The sequence below is a fragment of the Oculina patagonica genome, chromosome 2 (assembly GCF_052425735.1).
Source record: "Oculina patagonica isolate OP01 chromosome 2, crgOcupat, whole genome shotgun sequence".
NCBI classification, from domain to species: domain Eukaryota; kingdom Metazoa; phylum Cnidaria; class Anthozoa; order Scleractinia; family Oculinidae; genus Oculina; species Oculina patagonica.
This window is the reverse complement of record NC_135759.1, coordinates 4681118-4703759: the sequence shown is the minus strand read 5'-3', so window position 1 is coordinate 4703759 and position 22642 is coordinate 4681118. Positions and strand designations below refer to the sequence as shown.

At 42.5% G+C, this 22642-nt stretch overlaps 1 protein-coding gene across 1 annotated transcript; it reads left to right on the top strand.

Annotated features, from left to right (window-relative positions):
* Positions 1-12: 12 nt before the first annotated feature.
* Positions 13-22595, top strand: LOC144642727 (cytoplasmic dynein 2 intermediate chain 2-like). Its single transcript, XM_078501774.1, is given in 17 exon segments — positions 13-190; positions 1585-1669; positions 2211-2273; positions 2442-2523; positions 3490-3572; positions 4824-4880; positions 5116-5151; positions 5378-5452; positions 6699-6765; positions 7606-7700; positions 8996-9040; positions 17764-17917; positions 18235-18342; positions 19135-19289; positions 20829-20954; positions 21220-21302; positions 22325-22595. Coding segments are annotated over 17 exon segments (1506 nt in total). The 5' UTR covers positions 13-131; the 3' UTR covers positions 22458-22595.
* Positions 22596-22642: the final 47 nt, after the last annotated feature.

The following is a 22642-nucleotide window of genomic DNA, read 5'->3' as shown; positions in this document are numbered from 1 at the left end:
TATGGTAAAGAGATCGGTCGCCATATTGGATTGCCCCAAAACAAGACAAGTTAAAAATTTTGCTGTACAGAGAAGGCCTAAATAAGAAATTATTCTGGATTTCGAACAACTTATCTCACCCTTGTAATATTATGTTTAGCGATGAAGCACAAGAAGCTGTAGAATTTCTCTCATCGTGGAAAACTGAAAGGTAGGATGAGTTATGGCGGGAAATTTTGACCAAAAAATCACAAATTTTGGCTCATGCTTCGGGTAGTCTTTCATCAGAACATGTCCTCTGCTAATATTTTGCTTCAAAATTGAAGCTGCAAAGCTGCTTTGTGCATGCTCGCCTATATATATCAGGGCTTTTTCCTTACTAAATCTACAGTACAGCAAGTCAACTTATAAACTCACATGCAGACAACAATTATTGGAAAAAAAAATCTGTAATAACTAGTAAAATCTTTACAAGAATGAATACATGAAGGTTATAAGGCCAGGAGTCATGGTGGCTTAAAGGCTAGCATGCTGGACTCCATATTGAATGATCCAGGTTTGAGCCACCCAGCTGGCTAGCGCTGTGGTCATTTTGTTGTATTCTTGCAGAGGGGGACAGGGGGATGGGAGCCTGGGAGAATAGGGGTGGGAAGTGGGAGATGAGAGGGTGGAAGTGGGATTCCCACAGTTGCAGGAACCGAGAGAATTGAGAAAAACTGCACAGCATTGTGTAATAGTTTGCAATAAAAGAAATACATGTAGCACAGAGAGACAGGAACCAGGAGTATAAGGTACAGGAAGTGGGAGGTTCAGAGTCCCCCTCCCCCCCCCCCCCACAATTCTTGGGGAAGATGCTTTAGTCTAGCTTACTGAACAGTGTCTCTCTCCACCCTTGTGCATAAATGGTAGTACCAGTGAATATATTAAATACCGGGGGAAACACTGAAATGGACTAGCATCCCTTCCAGAGAGGAGTAGCAATACTCCCGGGGGATGTGGGGAAATACTGTACTCCTAGTCACTTGTAGCTGATACGGAAACTGGGATAAGCTCCGGTGACTCTTGATAGTTGTACATGTAACTGGACAGGTGTATATGAGACAGCCAGGTACATTATCCTGCTCAAACAGAGACTAGTAGAAACATTATTTTGAAACAAGCATTTTGTTGTAAATAATAAAGATGGTAAATTTTAAGCTTGGTAATAAATAATGAAGATGAAGTATTCAAATGACACAAGATGGGACAAGATAAATTTGACTCAGAATATCTTTGTCCCAGCCGGCTGTCGTCCCGGCTAAATCATGTATTTTACAAACGATGATGACATGCTGTCCTAGCAGTTGCAGGACGTGTGTCACTTATCACCTAGTAAATGGCCAGCTCACAACGAGTCTCTCGTAGCTCAGTTGGTTGAGCGCCCAACCGGTATCTGGGGGCCATGCATGGGTTCGCCCTCGGGGACTCAGAATTATCTTTGTCCCTGCTCGTGTCATGTTGAATACTTCATCTTCAAGCATTTTGTTATTGAAACAATGAAATGCAACATATATATATATAACATAGTGTTTACTGTGTATATCTGCCTATATTATATTTTTACAGATGAGTCAAAGATGCAGTTGCTCAAACCAGTGAGATTATCACCTACGAAGCTGATGTACAATCAGTTCACAGAGTAGATCAAGAGGTAGAAGATAATTATTTATAAGCATTTGATGACTGGTCCTTGGGAAAACAGTGACTTTTCTTCCCCTGAGACTTTGAATCTTGAGGGGAACAAAACTCCCTGTTATACCCATGGTGCCAGTCAGCAATTTTATTGTATGTGACAATTTTTATGTAACAAATATATTTGATTGTGTAGATGGCACAACAGTTATTTGTCAACAGTTCAAAGTTAAGTGCGTCAGTAATGACCTTAGACAGCAGCAATGCACACTGAGATACATGCGCACAGTGCCCAGTGGAAGATTGGGAGATCAAGGACCACATATGCTGTCATGTGACCAGTCATCTACACGAGCAATTTTTCATATGTGACAACTTTTATATAAAAGTCAAACGTTAACATGCCAGCTTCTCAGCAAATATTTTGTCACTTCAAAATTGGCCATTTTTCCTCGTCTTAACAAGCCTAAAAATTCCTCACGTAAACTGGCCTTAAGTGTTTTGTTATATAATTTTTTTTTTGTTTTTTAATGCTTATGGATTTTAACTGTCTGCTCAAGGTTCAAACAGAAGAAGAAGATGAAAAAGGCAAACTTGTATTTGTTTGTGAGGAGGAGAATCAGGTAATTAACTCTGCTTATTTACTGTATTACTGGTAGATTATATATTCATTTGGGTTCACAACCAATTGAGAGGTCAAGGTGACTGGATATTGGCCAAATTCTCCCTTCTTTGGGAATTCTTAGCTACATGTAGAAGCTCATTATAAAGGATTATCTCTTTTTAATCAGGGTCTTGTGAATTTCATACTACGCGTGTATCCTGACCTAAGCCGGCAGTTACAAGCTAACACAACAAGTCATGCTTTTGATGGTAAGAAACAAGAAATCTGCACTAAATATTCTACAATAAAGAAATCTCTCCCTTTTACTCCTGACCAATCTTTCAGGCAATTTTATATTAGGACTTGAAAAAAAAAAAATGCCGTACTGTCATCCAGGGCAAGTAGATATACTGTTCCTGCCAGGCTAGTATCTTTTCCTACTCACTTTGCTCAATGGCCAAAGGTGAGGCAAGCTGTCTACCAAAAGAAGTTAACTATACATTTTGTTGTGGGCAAGCAAAATTTGGAGGTTGCTTGTCTGGAGGGCAAGCTAGAATTCAATTGTTTTTTGAAGCCCAGCTGCATAAAAAAAGTACCGGTATATTATCTAAACCGTTTTAAATGTTCTTAGTCAGTCATGTATAAAAAGTTAAAGAGGGATACTACTTGGAGTTGATTATGATTAGAATTTAGACATGTACATGTAACATTGGTAGAGCGCCGGACTGTCGTGCGGGAGGTCTCAGGTTCGACTCCCAGACTGGACCAACACTCAGGGTCTTAAAATAACTGAGGAGAATGTGCTGCCTTTGTAATTACATCTGGTTAGACATTCTAGTCTTCTCCGATAAGGACGATAAACCGTAGGCCCCGTCTCCTGCATCTTCAGTGTTATAATCAGCAGGGGACATTAAAGAACCCACACACTCATCGCAAAGAGTAGGGCATGAAGTTCCCGGGGTTGTGGTCTGTTCTATTCCATGGGTTAGGTGGTGGGGTGAGATCATACACATGGACGGATAGGGGCTGCCATAGGCGCCTTATATGCTGCATGTCCGGTCTCATCCCATAGCATTGATCACGCGCTTTGTTAATGCGCTATATAAGCACCCATATCATCGTATCACACTATTGAAATCTATCACTGAGCTTTTAATTTAGGTCAGGCTTTTTTGCCACTTTCATTTAGAGGTATAGCCAAATAATTCGGTTATTGTATTTGGTTTCTATTGCAGGTTTTGAAGTGAGTGTCGACGAGTCAACAAGTTCTGTATCATGCACTCACACCTTGATGAATGCCGCACTGGTTGAGGAAGAGGTAGGGATTGTTGACAAGTATGTTGTGTTTGTTTACTAGGCAACTGTAGAATATCGAGACTTACCGTATTTATTCAATTTACCGCCCTGGGCGCTTATTAAATTTTTGGACCTTGAGGGTGGGCGCTTATTCGAGGCTGGGCGCTTATTAAATTTTCACCATTTTAAGCAAGTAGCACGTTTATTTTGCAAGAAAACAACAATTATAATAACTAAATGTGAAGGTGTATGAAAGCTGAAATTAAATATTCATTAAAAGTTTCAGTAAAAAAGCTAAAAAACTCGTTTTTTGGGATAGTTATTTAATTGTAGTTAGTCAATTTTAATCTCAACTTCAACAATATATAATCAAAATTCCTCTTGTGCCCTCAATTTAGAGGGGTGGGGGTGGGTGGTTATTCGAGGCTGGGCACTTATTAACTTTTTCTACCTTCAGGGTGGGCACTTATTCGAGGTTGGGCGCTAAATCGAATAAATACGGTATGCACCCAGCTGTAAGTCTAAGTACTGCATGGTGGTCCTCGTGCTTTTCAATAAATGTCTGACAAATTATCAGAGATGCCAGCAGCCTTAACCCCCCACACACCTTTGGCAACCTTGTGCTCCTTCCAATATACATGTAGCAAACCAAAAAATACAATGTACCTCGACCAATATACACACATCGACCAAATCAACTTGAAATTTCTCTAATAAAAATTAAATTGCACAAAATGAACTGTGAATTTAAAGTACTTTATATTAAACACTTTTCTTTCACACCTGGGTGATTGGCAATTCATTCTGGAGGCTGGGAGATTTGGTTTGTATCCAGAGCCCTGGGTAAATTTACTGCTACTGACAGCACTCAATTAATAAATTTAAAAAAATGTGTGTTACTACTGAGTAGTGGTGGTAGCTGGGGTATGCAGTAGAGGTGTACATTGTACACACAATGAGGATCTCAAGGATGGGCAAGGAATTTGATTCCCCCCTCTAGCCACTTACAGTAGAGCAATGGCAAAGATTGTTAATAGATTGTAATCTGTCAAGGTGTTATAATCTTATAATCATGTCTATGAAAATAAAAAGAAAGTTGAAAAAAGTATTTTGCAGTGATAGGAAGAGCAGATAAAATTTTAGGCTCGATTTCCGCCATATTCTCGGGTCCGGTCTTCGAGCCTAATATAATTTTAGACAGAGAGATAAATTTATTCGACATCTTAGATATATTTATAAAGTTAATAATTATTATACATTTCCTATTTTTCAGCTTCAGGTTACTGGTTTATCTTGGAATTCTACTGGATCTGTGATTGCTGCTTCATATCCTTGCAAGCATTGTCATCAAATGTTTTGTCGTTTTTTTCCAGACAAAAGCATTATTTATAGCTGCATTAAAATTAGGAAAAAATTTCAAACATCATGTATTACTAACTTACAAGATATAGAGGTTTTGTGTGTTTAGCATCATCTGTCATCTCCAAGGTGTCAGTAATAATCCTAGGTTGATAGCCATACCAGATACAATACATGAATGTTTGAACTTAACATTTAATAGATATGGACGGTTTGATCATGAGCATTGGTGCACTCACAAGGTAAATGACAGTATCCCTGTCTGTACATTGTACAATGAGAATTTTTTTTTGATTTTTTTTTGTCCAGAAACCACAACCTTTGAGGCATGGTGCAATTTGTAATTATAGAATTATCCATGTTACGTTGGTTGACCCATGTCAAATACCGGTAACAACATGTACTGTAACATGATAATCTTCCTGTGAGTTTTTATGACAGAAACATTTTCATTCATTCCTTTCACAGTCTGCACTCTGTACCTGGAACATTGATAGAAGATCAATTGATCCAAACAAGCCTGACGCTAGTATTGACTTATCTGTAAGTAAAACTGATTTTCATTTCTATTCTTGGTTTTCATGTGACGTCATCAAAATTCTAAAACCCAGAATCGTAAGACCCCTGAGTTTTTATCCTTCACTGGCTATTAGACGTCCTTAATATATATCCGTTTGAAGGTTTTTAGCTCGATAGTATTCGCCGTCTTTAAGATAGAACATTTTGAATTTTGGAGTTTCACACCACACGAGATCAAAGATGGCCGCCGGGGGGGGGCACTCAAAAAAGTTTTATATGGGGAGGCTCCGCCCCAAGCTTTTACCCCTTATCCTTTTATATACCATTTTGACAGAAATTGTACCCCTTTCGTATACCTTTTACTGAAAAAGGTACCCCTTTCATATACCTAAAAGACATGGCATAGACTTAGAACAGGACGTTTTCTTGTCATTTTTATGCAGCGCTAAATAAATTAAAATAATACAGCCATAAAGTGCGTCTGTTCGAAATATTTTAACTAAAGGCCCTTTTAAAAACCTACATGACAGATTTCCATACCCTTTCGTATACCAAAACTTGTGAAATCCCTACCCTTTTATATACCTGAAGCCTGAAAAAGGTACCCCTTTCGGGCGGAGCCTCCCCGTATAGGCCATTATATGGAGTACCCCCCCCCCCCCCGGGATGGCCGCCAGAAGGCTGTCATGTTTTCTTTCAAAAATGCCTCATCCTGTGATTTTTAACAATCTAGACAGTTGAGGTTCGCGATAAGTGTTTAATATGTGAACGTTTACTTGTTCACGAGGGTGATTTGACCGCTTGTTGTAGCAAAATTTAATGCCAGATATGACTCCAGATGTTTTCATTGATTTCCGGCCGCCATGTTGGAGCCCAAGCAGTTGGGCTCCAACATGGCGATTCCACACTGTGCTCTCTAAATTTGCGTGAAACATTTTGAAGGATAACTTGAGTACGGAATAGCGTGCATACCTGAGACTTGGACGAGTAGTTTATATTTTAATTAGTAGTTTTCTACAACCTGTAATATTCTTGAATTTTTTGACTCAATAGTTTTGGATTTATTTTTTCGCGGCGTGGCAGTGAAAACCACCTATATGTCTTTAATTATACTTTACAGGGGTTGTGTCTACCATTTGAGCTTTTTCTAGAAGAAAGGGATACCTGCGAGAATCCCAGCTATTTCACAATATTCATAACTAATAAAAACAAATTATGTTCAATGCTACAATGCATATCATGCTAATTCCTTTTTTTTTTGCTTTGACAGAGCTGTTTGATGTGCATTGCATTTCATCCAAAACTACCCTCAGTAATAGCTGGAGGAACATTTAATGGTACATGGGTGATGTTTTTTTTTTATAATATTATTGCATTTTAATTAGCAGTTTTCTAGAAATGTGATTTTTTTTATATTATTTATTTTATATTATTGATGCAACATTATTAACTATACATTTTTTAATGTGTATCTTAGATTTTTTAATACTTGTAAATAGGAGGGCCACGAGTTTGTTAGCTTTTTAGCTATTAAGTGCTACCCTCTATAAATAAAGACGTTACTTACTTACTTACTTACTTACTATGAGATCACGACTCATGGTCAGGACCTCTATGGAAGGTGACCCTTTATGAAAGGTATCCCTATATGGGAGGTTTTGGCACCTTGGATCTCAAAGGAGTCCCTTATGAAATGTTTCCTCATTTTGGACATTTCGAGTCCCTGTAGAAGGGGTCTTTATGAACGGTGCCTCCATATGGGAGGTTAAGGGCCCCTCTGTGGGTGTCTCCTTGAAAGTAGATTGTAAGTGCCCCATTGCAGGGTTTTCAAAACAAGCTGGTGACCCCCAGAGTTCCGTCTGCCAGCTACTTGATTATATGTCACTGGTTACTCTGGTCATGGCAATCAACCCGTGACAAACAAGCAAGTTTTGGCATTATCACAGCCACCTACTCTTCCAGTTGCTGACGCCTACTTGAAAACATTTTGAAACCCCTGCATTGTGGATGCTACATCATATGGAATGTTCCCCTTTATATTTGTTTGTTAGCAACCTAGTACATGTATACATCAATTCCTTAAAATAGGTGTACATAGAAGCACATGTTGAGGTAGTGTGCTAGGAACACATGTTGAGGTAGGAAGTTGTGTTGATCAGTTAACATTTGATGTTCAGGAGAGATACAAGTGTGGGACACCGGGAGAGAGGATGAAACTGTTATTGCTACATCTGGACTGGGGTCAGATTCACACCGCGAGCCAGTTACCAAGGTAACATACAACATAATCCTTAACAAAGTACAAACTCTGTATCAGATTCTTTTAATAATCCGGTCCTGAATCAGCAGCTACAACCATGGACATTTTTGGTTGAAACGCTCTCAAAAACATGAATTTATCACCATAGTAACTGTTAAATATGTGTCAGTACCCCCGTTCCCCCTTTCAATGTTGGCAAGTGGTAAGACGCACTCGTGTGTCAGATGAATGTTTTCTATCAACATTGCATAGGGGTGGGGAGGGGCAATACGTGTGAAAATATTTATTCTCCAATACTTGTGACCATGGTTGTAGGTAGTTCTGAGCAATTCTTTGCAGTACAGATTTGCTACATGTACATCGAAAAAGTCAACACAGTCAATGTTGCTAAGAATTTTACCAGGCAGTAAACGTTCAAGGCTACTCCAGATCTTTGTTTTTTTGTGAAATTTCATCTGGCAATAAGCTCTCTTTTAATTTCATCTGGCGATAAGCGCTCTTTCAACTGATGAAATTGGCCAGTCGGTTCATAGCTACATCCCTGCGACATAAATATTGTTTTGTGTAAATAAAACCCATAAAAATAGTAATTCATAATTTGGCAATTTGTTGTAGATGGTGCCATGAGCAAACTGACAAAGAGAAGGGAGTCAGTTAAGGACAAATAATATCCTTAAGTTACCACAATAATAGTTTCAGCACGCCAACTATACCCTTCAATTTGCTTGAATTGCTGCCTATGTTGTGGCTCAAATTTATCTTTGGTTTAATCATAATAATAATAATTAAAACATATTTATACAGGATGACCATTTCAGTTATAACAACTGCTATCAACATGGGTCCTGGGTTAAAAATAAATAGTTAATAAAATAAAGTAATAAAAACAGTTAAAAAGCTATATAAGAAATCTAAGAAAAGACATATATTTGTATAAAAAGCGACAAAAATACTAGAACTAGATTTACATAAAATTTAAATTTTTTTAAACCAGTTTTGATTTTCATATTTCATTGTCTCAATTATTCACTATCCTAATCTGAAACAATGGGAAATAAAAATCGAACTGGTTTGAAAAATTATAAACCAAAGATAAATTTGAACCACAACATATACCGCATGAAGAAAGTCACTGAATTTTGAAACATTGTTTAAAACATGTTTTAAATTCTGCAATAATTGTAGCTTCAGACACTGTAAGATGACACAATGTTTTCATGACTCAGTATCATGACGTACATGTAGCAATAAGTCTGTATAATTTTCCTTCCTTGATTATTTTCCAATAAATTGTGTTTTCATTTTAGGTCTTGTGGAGTCTAGATTCCAGTTCTAAAGCCACCAAGTATCAGGTATAATTAAAGAATTGATGTAAAACTTACTAAGTGTGTATTTTACAAGTTGAATTTAAGAGTGATAAATGATCATCGCAGTGAATTTCCAATTTAAGCAATTGGAATAAAGAAGCCTGAAAAAAAATTCAGGGCTTCAACGGGATTCTCCCGGGATTTTCCCGTGAGAGGAGTGAAATGATGTAATGTATATGAAATGATTCATATATGAACTGCGGATGTATATGAGAGTGATAAATGATCATCGCAGTGAATTTCCAATTTAAGCGGGAAAATATGAACTCACAATTGACCTCGCTCCCAATGTGTGGCTTCAATAGCTCCAGGGGCGGATCCAGGATTTTTCCAAGGGGGGTGGCTGTTTGCCAATATTTTTGTTTACTATCTTGTTTAAGCCCCAGGTTTTTTATGGCGGTGGGGGTGGGGGGTATCAGGCTTTTGAACAGGATTTTGAAAGTGGGAGTCCAAATTAGTTCGAGCCTGAGACCCATATTTCATAGGGCCGTAGGCTCCTTCCCCCTAGGGGGGTCTGGGGGCATGCCCCCTCAGAAAACTTTGAGAACTTGAAGCCTCTTAGACGTGATTTCCGCGATTTTGAGCATCTTAAAACATTTTTCAACTAAGTAATAAACCGCTGTTTTTCCTTGATAATTTAGCAAACCTCTTCTTTCCTCAACTTACCTTGAATTATATTTGGGACAAAAACTCTAGTTCTTATATGAATAGTGATTGAAATTTGAATTTGAAAAGCCACGAACTTTCACGAAGGAATGCGTTGTTTTGCTCACCCACGTGCAAGGAAAGTTTTATCTCTTGGCAAAGTGGCATGGGGACATTTTGGTAAGTCAATGTTTTTAGAATAGCGGCTTTGCTTGAGAATCGAAATCGCTTCGATGCGAAGAAAACGGTAAGAAAACTTACTAAAAAGATTAATATGGAGAAGAAAATCATGCCAGCAAGGCTAAAGCAACTCTTGAAAGCTTAAAAGAATGTAATTTTTTTTAATTATACCACATGTTTTGTTACATCAAGCACAGAAGTTCGTAAAACAGGCTGTCGAAAATCTCCTGTTTCGGAAAAGTGGCCGTCCTTTACTTTGAACAGCCACCTGGCTAAGGAAGGTGGATGTTAACAAATATGTCAAATTTACTTTAGCTAAAAATATTAACACCTTTTTCCACTTACCCAGTGTCATTGTCCTTATTTGCTATTTTAATGTGTTTATTTTCATTTTTCTGGTGGATCAAGGGGGGTGGCTAGCCACCCAATCCACCCCCCCCCCTGGATCCGCCCCTGTGCTCAGTTGGTAGAGCATCGCACCGGTATCGCGGAGGTCACGGGTTCGAATCCCGTTGAAGCCCTGAACTTTTTTCAGGCTTCTTTATTCCAATTGCTTAAATTGGAAATTCACTGCGACGATCATTTATCACTCTCATATACATCCGCAGTTCATATATGAATCATTTCATATACATTATATCAAGTTGAATTTAATTGATGTTAGTCTGTAGACATTTAGTCTTACAATTATAGAAATTTGTGCAAAATGTTCTGTGCAGTTGACAAGTCACCTGGTTCACCTGGTGTACCTTTTTTATCTGGTTCTCCTGGTTCACTTGGCTCATCTGGTTCACCTGGATCACCTGGTTCTCCTGGTTCTCCTGGTTCACCTGGTTCTCCTGGTTTTCCAGGTTCACCTGGTTCACCTGGTTCCATAGGCGTACGAGGCAGGGGGGGGGGGGGCTGCAGCCCCCCCAGCAGCGACATTTTTCGGGCAAAATGCTTGGCATTCGGGCAACAAGCCTAGTTCACCTGGTTCTCCTGGTTTACCTGGTACTCCTGGTTCACCTGGTTCTCCTGGTTCTCCTAGTTCACCTGGTGCACCTGGTTCTCCTGGTTCTCCTGGTTTACCTGGTTCTCCTGGTGCACCTGGTTTACCTGGTTCTCCTGGTTCTCCTGGTTCACCTGGTTTACCTGGTTCTCCTGGTTCTCCTAGTTCACCTGGTGCACCTGGTTTTCCTGGTTCTCCTGGTTTACCTGGTTCTCCTGGTTCACCTGGTTCTCCTGGTTTACCTGGTTCTCCTGGTTCTCCTGGTTTACCTGGTTCTCCTGGTGCACCTGGTTCTCCTGGTGCACCTGGTTCTCCTAGTTCACCTGGTTCTCCTGGTTCACCTGGCTCACCTGGTTCTCCTGGTTCTCCTGGTTCTTCTGGTTCACCTGGTTCACCTGGTTCTCTTGGTTCACCTGGTTCTTCTGGTGCACCTGGTTCACCTGGTGCACCTGGTTCACTTGATTCTCCTGGTTCTCCTGGTTCTCTTGGTGCACCTGGTTCTCCTGGTTCACCTGGTTCTCTTGGTTCACCTGGTTCTTCTGGTGCACCTGGTTCACCTGGTGCACCTGGTTCACTTGATTCTCCTGGTTCTCCTGGTTCTCTTGGTGCACCTGGTTCTCCTGGTTCACCTGGTTCTCTTGGTTCACCTGGTTCTTCTGGTTCTCTTGGTGCACCTGGTTCTCTTGGTTCACCTGGTTCTCTTGGTTCACCTGGTTCTCCTGGTTCTTCTGTTTCACCTGGTGCACCTGGTTCACTTGGTTCTCCTGGTTCTCCTGGTGCACCTGGTTCTCCTGGTTCACTTGGTTCACCTGGTGCACCTGGTTCTTCTGGTTCACCTGGTGCACCTGGTTCTCCTGGTTCACTTGGTTCTCCTGCTGCTCCTGCTTCTCCTGGTTCTCCGGGTTCTCCTAGTTCTCCTGGTTCACCTGGTTCTTCTGGTTCTCCTGGTTCACCTGGTTCTCCTGGTTCTTCTGGTTCTCCTGGTGCACCTGGTTCTCCTGGTTCACCTGGTTCTCCTGGCTCACCTAGTTCACCTGGTTCTCCTGGTTCTCCTGGTTCTCTTGGTTCACCTGGTTCTCCTTGTTCACCTGGTTCACCTGGTTTACCTCGTTCTCCTGGTTCACTTGGTTCACTTGGTTCACCTGGTTCCCCTGGTTCTCCTGGGTCACTTTCATTTCCTTGGTTGTCCTGGTTCTTATGTTTCACCTTCGCATGGTTCTCCTGGTTCACATGGTTCACCTGGTTCACCTTCACCTGGTTCACCTGGTTCTCCTGGTTCACCTGGGTCTCGTAGTTCACCTTGCTCACCTGGTTCTCCTGGTTCTCCTGGTTCCCCCTGTGCACCTGGTTCTCCTGGTTCACCTGCTTCTCCTGGTTAATCTGGTTCACCTGGTTTTCCTGGTTCTCCTTTTTCACCTGGTTCCCCTGGTGCACCTGGTTCACCTGGTGCTCCTAGTTCACCTGGTTCACCTGGTTCTCCTGGTTCACCTGGTTCACCTGGTTTTCCTTGTTCACTTGGTTGACCTGGTTTTCCTGGTTCTCCTTTTTCACCTGGTTCCCCTGGTGCACCTGGTTCACCTGGTGCTCCTAGTTTACCTGGTTCACCTGGTTCACCTGGTTCACCTGGTTCTCCTGGTTCACCTGGTTCTCCTGGTTCACCTGGTTGACCTGGTTGACCTGGTTGACCTGGTTCTCCTGGTTCATCTGGTTCACCTGGTTCACCTGGTTTTCCTGGTTCTCCTTTTTCACCTGGTTCCCCTGGTGCAACTGGTTCACCTGGTTCTCCTGGTTCACCTGCTTCTCCTGGTTCATCTGGTTCACCTGGTTTTCCTGGTTCTCCTTTTTCACCTGGTTCCCCTGGTTCACCTGGTTCACCTGGTTTTCCTGGTTAACCTGGTTCACCTGGTTCACCTGGTTCTCCTGGTTCACCTGGTTCTCCTAGTTCACCCGGTTCACCTGGTTCTCTTGGTTCACCTGGTTCTCTTGGTTCACCTGGTTCTCTTGGTTCACCTGGTTCTCTTGGTTCACCTGGTTCTCTTGGTGGACCTGGTTCACCTGGTTCACCTGGTTCTCCTGCTTCACCTGGTTCTCATGGTTCACCTGTTTCTCCTGGTTCTCCTGGTTCTCATGGTGCACCTGGTTGTCCTGGTTCACCTGGTTTTCCTGGTTCACTTGGTTCTCCTGATTATCCTGGTTCACCTGGTTCTCCTGGTGACCTTGGTTCTCCTGGTTCACCTGGTTCTCCTTGTTCACTTGGTTCTGGTTCACCTTCACGTGGTTCTTCTGATTCACTTCGTTCTCGTAGTTTACCTTCACCTCGTTCTCCTGGTTCTCTTGGTTCACCTTCTTCTCCTTGTTCTCCTGGTTCACCTGGTTCTCCTGGTTCACCTGGTTCTCCTTGTTCTCCTGGTTCACCTGGTTCTCCTGGTTCACCTGGTTCTCCTTGTTCTCCTGGTTCTCCTGGTTCACCTGGTTCACCTGGTGCACCTGGTTCACCTGGTTCTCCTGGTTCTCTTGGTGCACCTGGTTCTCCTGGTTCACCTGGTTCTCTTGGTTCACCTGGTTCTCTTGGTTCACCTGGTTCTCTTGGTTCACCTGGTTCTCTTGGTGGACCTGGTTCACCTGGTTCACCTGGTTCTCCTCCTTCACCTGGTTCTCATGGTTCACCTGTTTCTCCTGGTTCTCCTGGTTCTCATGGTGCACCTGGTTGTCCTGGTTCACCTGGTTTTCCTGGTTCACTTGGTTCTCCTGATTATCCTGGTTCACCTGGTTCTCCTGGTGACCTTGGTTCTCCTGGTTCACCTGGTTCTCCTTGTTCACTTGGTTCTGGTTCACCTTCACGTGGTTCTTCTGGTTCACTTGGTTCTCGTAGTTTACCTTCACCTCGTTCTCCTGGTTCTCTTGGTTCACCTTCTTCTCCTTGTTCTCCTGGTTCACCTGGTTCTCCTGGTTTACCTGGTTCTCCTTGTTCTCCTGGTTCACCTGGTTCTCCTGGTTCACCTGGTTCTCCTTGTTCTCCTGGTTCTCTTGGTTCACCTGGTTCTCCTGGTTTACCTGGTTCACCTGGTTCTCCTGGTTCACCTGGTTCTCCTGGTTCACCTGGTTCTCCTTGTTCACCTGGTTCACCTGGTTTACCTCGTTCTCCTGGTTCACCTGGTTCTCCTGGTTCACCTGGTTCTCCTGGTTCACCTGGTTCTCCTGGTTCACCTGGTTTACCTGGTTCACCTGGTTCACCTGGTTCTCCTGGTTCTCCAGGTTTACTTCGTTCACCTGGTTCTCTTGGTTCTTCTGGTTCTCTTGGTTCACTTGGTTCACTTGGTTCACTTGGTTCACCTGGTTCTCCTGGTTCTCCTGGTTCACCTGGTTCTCCTTAAAGTTTGTACACAACTATTTCAATGCACGTCTCGTTGCCCATTTTAAATGCTTTTTTGGTTCTTCTGGTTCTCTTGGTTCACTTTGTTCACTTGGTTCACCTGGTTCTCCTGGTTCTCCTCGTTCACCTGGTTCTCCTTAAAGTTTTTACACAACTATTTCAATGCACGTCTCGTTGCCCATTTTAAATGCTTTTTTATTCGGCATGCAGGTATTTTTTTTTTCGCATGTATTTTTTTGGGGGGCAGTCGGGTCTCGTGGAACACCTGGTTCTCCTGGTGCACGTGGTTCTCCTGGTTCTCCTGGTTCTCCAGGTTCTCCTGGTTCACCTGGTTCTCCTGGTTCACCTGGTTCTCTTGGTTCACCTGGTTCTCCTGGTTCTCCCGGTTCTCGTGGTTCACCTGGTTCTCCTGGTTCTCCTGGTTCTCCTGGTTCACCTGGTTCTTCTGGTTCACCTGGTTCTCTTGGTTCACCTGGTTCTCGTGGTTCACCTGGTTCTTATGGTTCTCCTGGTTCTCCTGGTGCACCTGGTTCTCCTAGTTCACCTGGTTCACCTGGTTCTCCTGGTTCTCCTGGTTCTTCTGGTTCACCTGGTTCTCTTGGTTCACCTGGTTCTCGTGGTTCACCTGGTTCTCCTGGTTGTTATGGTTCTCCTGGTTCTCCTGGTGCACCTGGTTCACCTGGTTCTCCTGGTGCACCTGGTTCTCCTGGTTCACCTGGTTCTCCTGGTTCTCCTGGTTTTCCTGGTTCTCCTGGTTCACCTGGTTCACCTGGTGCACCTGGTTCACCTGGTTCTCCTGGTTCTCTTGGTGCACCTGGTTCTCCTGGTTCACCTGGTTCTCTTGGTTCTCCTGGTTCTCTTGGTGCACCTGGTTCTCCTGGTTCACCTGGTTCTCTTGGTTCACCTGGTTCTCCTGGTTCTTCTGGTTCACCTTGTGCACCTTGTTCACTTGGTTCTCCTGGTTCTCTTGGTGCAACTGGTTCACCTGGTGCACCTAGTTCTCTTGGTTCACCTGGTTCTCTTGGTTCACCTGGTTCTCCTGGTTCTTCTGGTTCACCTTGTGCACCTGGTTCACTTGGTTCTCCTGGTTCTCTTGGTGCACCTGGTTCTCCTTGTTCACCTGGTTCTACTGGTTCTTTTGGTTCACCTGGTGCACCTGGTTCTCTTGGTTCACCTGGTTCTCCTGGTGCACCTGGTTCTCTTGGTTCACCTGGTTCTCTTGGTTCACCTGGTTCTCCTGGTTCACCTGGTGCACCTGGTTCACTTGGTTCTCCTGGTTCTCCTGGTGCACCTGGTTCTCCTGGTTCACTTGGTTCTCCTGGTTCACCTGGTTTTCCTGGTTCTTCTGGTTCACCTGGTGCACCTGGTTCTTTTGGTTCACCTGGTTGTCTTTGTTCACCTGGTTCTCCTGGTTCTTCTGGTTCACCTGGTTCACCTGGTTCACTTGGTTCTCCTGGTTCTCTTGGTTCACCTGGTTCTCCTGGTTCTCCTGGTTCACCCGGTTCTCCTGGTTCTTCTAGTTCACCTGGTGCACCTGGTTCACTTGGTTCTCCTGGTTCTCTTGGTGCACCTGGTTCTCCTGGTTCACCTGGTTCTCTTGGTTCACCTGGTTCTCCTGGTTCACCTGGTTCTCTTGGTGCACCTGGTTCTCTTGGTTCACCTGGTTCTCTTCGTTCACCTGGTTCTCCTGGTTCTTCTGGTTCACCTGGTGCTCCTGGTTCACTTGGTTCTCCTAGTTCTCCAGGTTCACCTTGTTCTCCTGGTTCACCTGGTTCTCCTGGTGCACTTGGTTCTCCTGGTTCAGCTGGGTCTCCTGGTTCACCTGGTTCACTTGGTTCTTCTGGCTCACCTGGTTTACCTGGTTCTCCTGGTTTTTCTGGTTCACCTCGTTCTCCTGGTTCAGCTGGTTCTCCTGGTGCACCTGGTTCACTTAATTCTCCTGGCTCACCTGGTTCACCTGGTTCTTCTGGTTCACCTGGTTCTCCTGGTGCACCTGGTTCTCCTGGTGCACCTGGTTCTCCTGGTGCATCTGGTTCTCCTGGTGCATCTGGTTCTCCTGGTGCATCTGGTTCTCCTGGTGCATCTGGTTCTCCTGGTGCTCCTGGTTCTTCTGGTGCACCTGGTTCTCCTGGTGCATCTGGTTCTCCTGGTGCATCTGGTTCTCCTGGTGCTCCTGCTGCACCTGGTTCTCCTGGTGCATCTCGTTCTCCTGGTGCATCTGGTTCTCCTGGTGCTCCTGGTTCTCCTGGTGCACCTGGTTCTCCTGGTGCATCTGGTTCTCCTGGTGCTCCTGGTTCTCCTGGTGCACCTGGTTCTCCTGGTGCACCTGGTTCTCCTGGTGCATCTGGTTCTCCTGGTGCATCTGGTTCTCCTGGTGCATCTGGTTCTCCTAGTTCTCCTGGTGCACCTGGTTCTCCTGGTGCATCTGGTTCTCCTGGTGCTCCTGGTTCTCCGGGTTCTCCTGGTTCTCCTTTTTCACCTTGTTCTTCTCGTTCACCTCGTTCACCTGGTTCTCCTGGTTCTTCTGGTTCTCCTGGTTTTCCGGGTTCACCTGGTTCTCCTGGTGCACCTGGTTCTCCTGGTGCTCCTGGTTCTCCTGGTTCTCCTTGTTTACCTGGTTCTTCTCGTTCACTTGGTTCTCCTGGTTCTCCGGGTTTACCTGGTTGTCCGGGTTTTCTTGATTCTCCTAGTTCACCTGGTTCTCCTGGTTCACCTGGTTCTTCTGGTTCACCTGGTTCTCCTGGTTCACCTGGTTCTCCTGGTTCACCTGGTTCTCCTGGTTCACCTGGTTCTCTGGGTTATCCGGGTTCTTCTGGTTCTCCTGATGCACCTGGTTCTCCTGGTTCACCTGGTTGACTTGGTTCACATGGTTCTTCTGGTTCACCTGGTTCTCCTGGTTCACCTGGTTCTCGTGGTTCTTCTGGTGCACCTGGTTCACCTTTTTCTCCTAGTTCACTTGGTTCTCCTGGTTCACCTGGTTCTCCTGGTTCTCCTGGTGCACCTGGTTCTCCTGGTTCACCTGGTTCTCCTGCTACTCCTGATTTTTATGGTTCTCATAGTTCACATGGTTGACCCAGTTCACCTTTTTCTTCTGGTTCTTATTGCTCACCCGGTACTAATCTTGCGCATGATTTTTCTGGTCCACATTTTTTTGAGCGGTAGCAGGAAGTAGAGTTTTTAAAAGTAGTTAGTTAAAAAAAGTTAGTTAAAGAAAGTTAGTTAAAAAATAGTAGTAAGTAATTTTTGTTGGTTAGTATGTATTGAGGATAAGAAACAATGTAATGAAAAACATAATGGGAAAATCACAAAAATAAAACAAATTGTAGATGAAATTATAGGTTTCGGACTGGAATCTGTCTATTGAATCAACTAGAATACCCTCCCTTGTTTTTCTTGAGTGATAGTCAATTTAGTTGCACCTTAGTGACTACTTGTTCATAGAAAAGTCAGGCTCATTGTGTAATCATTACAATTATTGTTAAATAGTGTTTACAAGTTCAGACGTTTCCTTGTTTCCAGATCCTCAGCATCAGTGGAGATGGCAAAGTCCTGGTATGGCAAATGTCTCCTGGGTCGCATGACCTCAAACTGGTCAGTGGCTTCATTTTACAGACAGACAGTGTTCCTCGGAGTATGCGATTAAGTAAAGCCCGGGGTGACTCTGAGATGGGAGGTAATTAATTTATTTTTTCACTTTTACTAGCTGTTTCCTTGTAGCTATGCCATGTTTCTTTAAGCAGTTTAGTGGAGTGAAACACAAGCTCCACTGCCTTTGTGCAGTAATTTTTAGCAAAGCCATGTGGCATCACATGGCATGATACAATAATTGGCTACTTTTTATTGCTTTTCATTTCATCAGTCAATTAGTTCTTTGGTTTAAGACCCCACATCTTTGGTTTAGTAAACAAACACAGTCGTACGTTTCTTGTATTGTTTCACTTATAACACAGTTCACAGATTTACTGACCTTCTTCTTCATCTTGTTTTTAGTGACAAGTATGTCGTTTTCCCATGAAGACCGCACCCTTTTTGTGCTGGGATCGGAGGCTGGGGGAGTGTTCAAATGCTCCATGACATCAAGAGGACCCCCACTGACAAGTAAATGTTAAGATTGCAATTCTGTTTAAGAAGGCTAGCCCCCGATAGATTTGTATCCCATCCAGGGGAAGGAACAACACTCCGCTTGGTGCTTAATAAACTGCAGTTAAGCTCTGGCGGTTATGACCCATCTGGTTCCATTGACTCTAAACTTGGCAAAGGAAAGGAACTATAACACTGGGTTTGAGATAACCCCATACAGTTGTTCTACACAGTATGCAGTTGCCCTATCGGTTTTCAGTAAGCTCTACCAACAGTTTTTGATTAGGTCTTGGCTGGGATAAATGTACGGAAAACTGAAACGGGACAGTTCGCTTTCCTTACCAGCTTTGTTCCTCAGATTTAGGCAGTTTACCCTATTTCCATGTATAAGTTTGCAGACTTTAAAGAAAAATTAAATTCAATATTTTATCAAAATGATGCGACGTCAGATACAGACTCTATTTCATCTAATGACATATTTCCACCCGCTGTGTTCAAACAAATCGTCAAGGAAAAATTCAAGACTGAAAAAATTAGCGTTGAAAAAAAACAGAATGTAAATTCGGCTAGATGGCTACCTTATTAAAAGTAGATTAAGAACTTAGATTAAATCAATCTTAGAGCTTTAATTAATAAATATGATAGGGCACACAACTGTAATTCCAGTGGTGATAAGTGTTATTAATATCTTGTTGTAACATAATTGAGCTTCATAAAATCTTAATAAAAAGTGGGAAAAAATATATTTCCACCCGCTTGAAAATGGCAAAAAAAACTGAACTGATATACTGTATTTTTCTTTTCTTGTAGATGTCCATAGCTCTGTAGCATTGCGTTCTCCAGTGACATTCGCCTTCTCCCCTCACTTCGGTCCTGTGTTTTCTGTGGACTGTTCACCTTATCACAGAAATCTCTTTCTCACTTGTGGTACAGACGCTTCCATCAGGCTTTACTCAATGTTACAGGTCAGGCATATTTTGATCGTGAAATTGACAGAACATAGCCTTGTTTGGGAACTTTTGAAAGAGCAGTTATAAAGTAGTTTGAAATACAGTTTGGGTATTTTAATTTTTATTAAATAGTTTGAAAAAATGGGGATATTTTTTATTAGGGAGTGTTTATGCCACTTTGTGAATGGTTCAATGAAACTTGTTTCACTGTCAGCACTTAATGCTTCTCAATCCCGACTAATAGTAGCAATCTTCATTCCTTTTTACGACTGAATTTTTAAATCAGGAAGTATAGTGGGTAGCTAAGCTTCACTCACATGGTTGGTTGGTTGGTCCATCAACTGTAAATATTTTTTTGCAATTCAGCTAAGCAGCCGATATAACAGGAAGAGTGTAGCAAGGCGGCCGTTAAAGGCAGCCTTTTAAATTTACTAAAGGGGTTTGACAAGAAAAACAAAAGGCAAAAAAAACATAATGTGGCAGATAAATGCGTGTAGAAAGTAATTGACTGCCAAAAAAGTGGACATTGAGAGCCATTAATCGATCGATGACTTTCGTGTCTATCTGTAGCTTAGCGTCCTACATGAGCGAGCATTGGAAAATAAAATCGGGTTTTAGGGCGTTGGCTAAAATCGTGTGCGTGGCTGCTTGTTTTGATATATTTATTAGAGCAGTTTTCACTTGAGTGTCGAAAGTAAATTGCGTTTGCTTTGGTTTTGCATTACAACGCTCAGTGATTGGCTTAAAATTCTCGCGCCACTTTCTCAGCCAATCAGAACTAAAACCAAAACCAATTGTGACTCGCTCGCGCACGTTTTCCCACGTTTCGTGCCAGCTACATGTATTTGCTTCGAGTTTTGATTGGTTCACTGGATCGACTGTGTCCTTTGTGATTGGTGGCCAGAGTGATTGCTTTGGTTTTGGTTTTACGACACTCAATTGAAAACTGCTCTAACAGCATAATTACTTTACGGCTTACATGTAAATGCTTTTATTCTCTAATGCATAACTACGGAGCGATATAATAAACAAACCATTTTAGTGCTACGGGGTAAAAAAAAGGAAAAAGAAGGGGAAAAAACTGACTCCTACAGATTCGAACTCTAAACGTCTCACGCAACATCCTGACACCTTCTCGAGTGAGCTATAAATCCGACAGAATCAGTCATCAGAGATCCTATAGCAATGTAATAGACATTTTGGTTCCTATTAAACCGCTGATTATCTGCAATTGTCACGTATGTTTCCTCATTTCTACTTCTTTAATTGTATCAACGAAATGTTTGAATCATCTACTGCTCATATATATTCAAGGTATGACAACCAAATGTAAAACTTGGCGAAAACAAGTCAGTCGTGGCTCAAAGAGCTTTTTGATTGTTTCATTGATACGTCTTTGCTGTTTTTCTATCTTTGTAAACCACTGTGATGTATGTTTCAGTTTTCCTTGATTTTAAGCTAATTAAGGTATGTGGGTAATATCCTGCATCCTTTTGTGTTCCTAGATGAGCCATACCGGTGCACTAATGAAATGGTGTCATTTCTTTTTAACAGTCTAAGCCCCTGTTCTCTGTGGAGCCTGGAGCAGGGTACTTGTTTAGAGTCCGTTGGTCGCCCTCACGGCCTTTAGTGTTTTCTGTTGTTACTGCAGATGGTCGCTTACTTATTTATGATTTGAAGGTGAGTATGAACTACAAGACCAGAACTAGAACAAGAACAGGGCGTACATATAAACTGCAAGAACAGGGTGTATGTTGAAATCAGTGCCCTCAACTGGGAGCTTCGTGAAAGTTTGGGAGAACTCGTAAAAGCTGTGGAAACACTCGCCTGTGGCTTGTGATACCACAGCATTTGTCGTTGTCTTAAACTTCTAATTGTGTTTTAATAACTTTATAGAAAGACGTAAAATGCTTCCTCTTTCCTGATTCTGATACTTTTTTTTAAGGTTGATCGCATAAACCCAGTTGTCACGCTAGAAGTCACGGCCAACAAATCTCCAGTGTACTCACTCGAGTACAACCTTCAAAGGTATTTCGTTTCTTCTTTGTTGTTACTGTTGTGTTAGTTTCTTTGTCTTAGCCTGCCAGCGCGAGCAGGATCACTTTGTGCTTTCATGCATGAGGCCGTGAGTAAGAACCAGCCCAAGTAACCTTGGCACGCACGCACGAGGCCCTAAAAAGGACGTTGCGTGCAGGCTAGTGTGGCTCCTAGCTCTTAACGTAGGCAAATGGTGATTTAATAAGGAGGTAAACTTTGTGTTTGCTTTGATTGGTAGGAGCATGTTCCAATTTTTGAAACCCGTTTAAAGGGACTGTGTCACGGCTGCGTCTTTTCTAGTTTATTAAGTTAAGCCACATACTCGCTCTTAAACTTACTTCTTCGCGAGGAAATTACTTCTTTGGATAATAATAATAATAATAATAATAATAATAATAATAATAATAATAATAATAATAATAAAAAGATATTTAGCAGGGAGCCCACGTCACAAAAGGTGGTTTTCAGTGGGGCCCTGCTAATATAACAAATATGATAAAAATGGTTAAAAAGTGAAAGTAAAATAGAAGAGTAAAAGTTCAAAAATGAATATAAGAACATCAATACTACATCAATGATGACAAATGGCCATTAAGTGAGTAAAAATACACTTTGGATCGAAATGACAAAACCATGGCTACTTCACTGCAAACAAATATGTCTCCTTGGCGTTGTAATTAAAAGTTGCAAGCAAACGACATAAACTTTGAAAACTGTTTAGCCCAACACTTTCTCAAAAACCCATATCGCAATCCGTTTCAAAATCCGTCAGTTTTTAACCATCCGTACCTTCTTTTGTATTTGCTGTACATGTTGCTGAAATGTTCCTTCACTATTTAAAGTGGTTATTTTCATTTTTTACTTACTATAATGGCCATTATCGTATGTCTAAACTTGGCTAAAATCCATGACACGTTTCCTTCAAGAGCCGAGTAAACTCAAACTTACTTAAACAATATTTGGCCCAAAACAGCTAAAGCAAATCAACTTGGTTTTATCTTTTTCTCTTCCAGGCGTCAAACAGTTGCTACTGGTGATTCACAAGGGCGAATCAAAATCTGGCGACTTAGCGACGACTTAACAACCCAGTCAGCCCGCGAGGAGGAATTCTTAGCTGTTATCGCCAATGACGCACAGACAGAATAACCAAAATGCTTTGTATAATAGTAATCATTTGTCTCTTCCAACGTTGCCATCAGCATCACCATCGCATTATGAATTGAAACATTTCACTTAAGGTGTAAAAACAGAACTTTGCCTTTGGGCTGTCGAGAGACAAGCGGGACTCGCGATGTGGACGCGTGTGGGGCAAATCTTTGCGCCGTCCACGC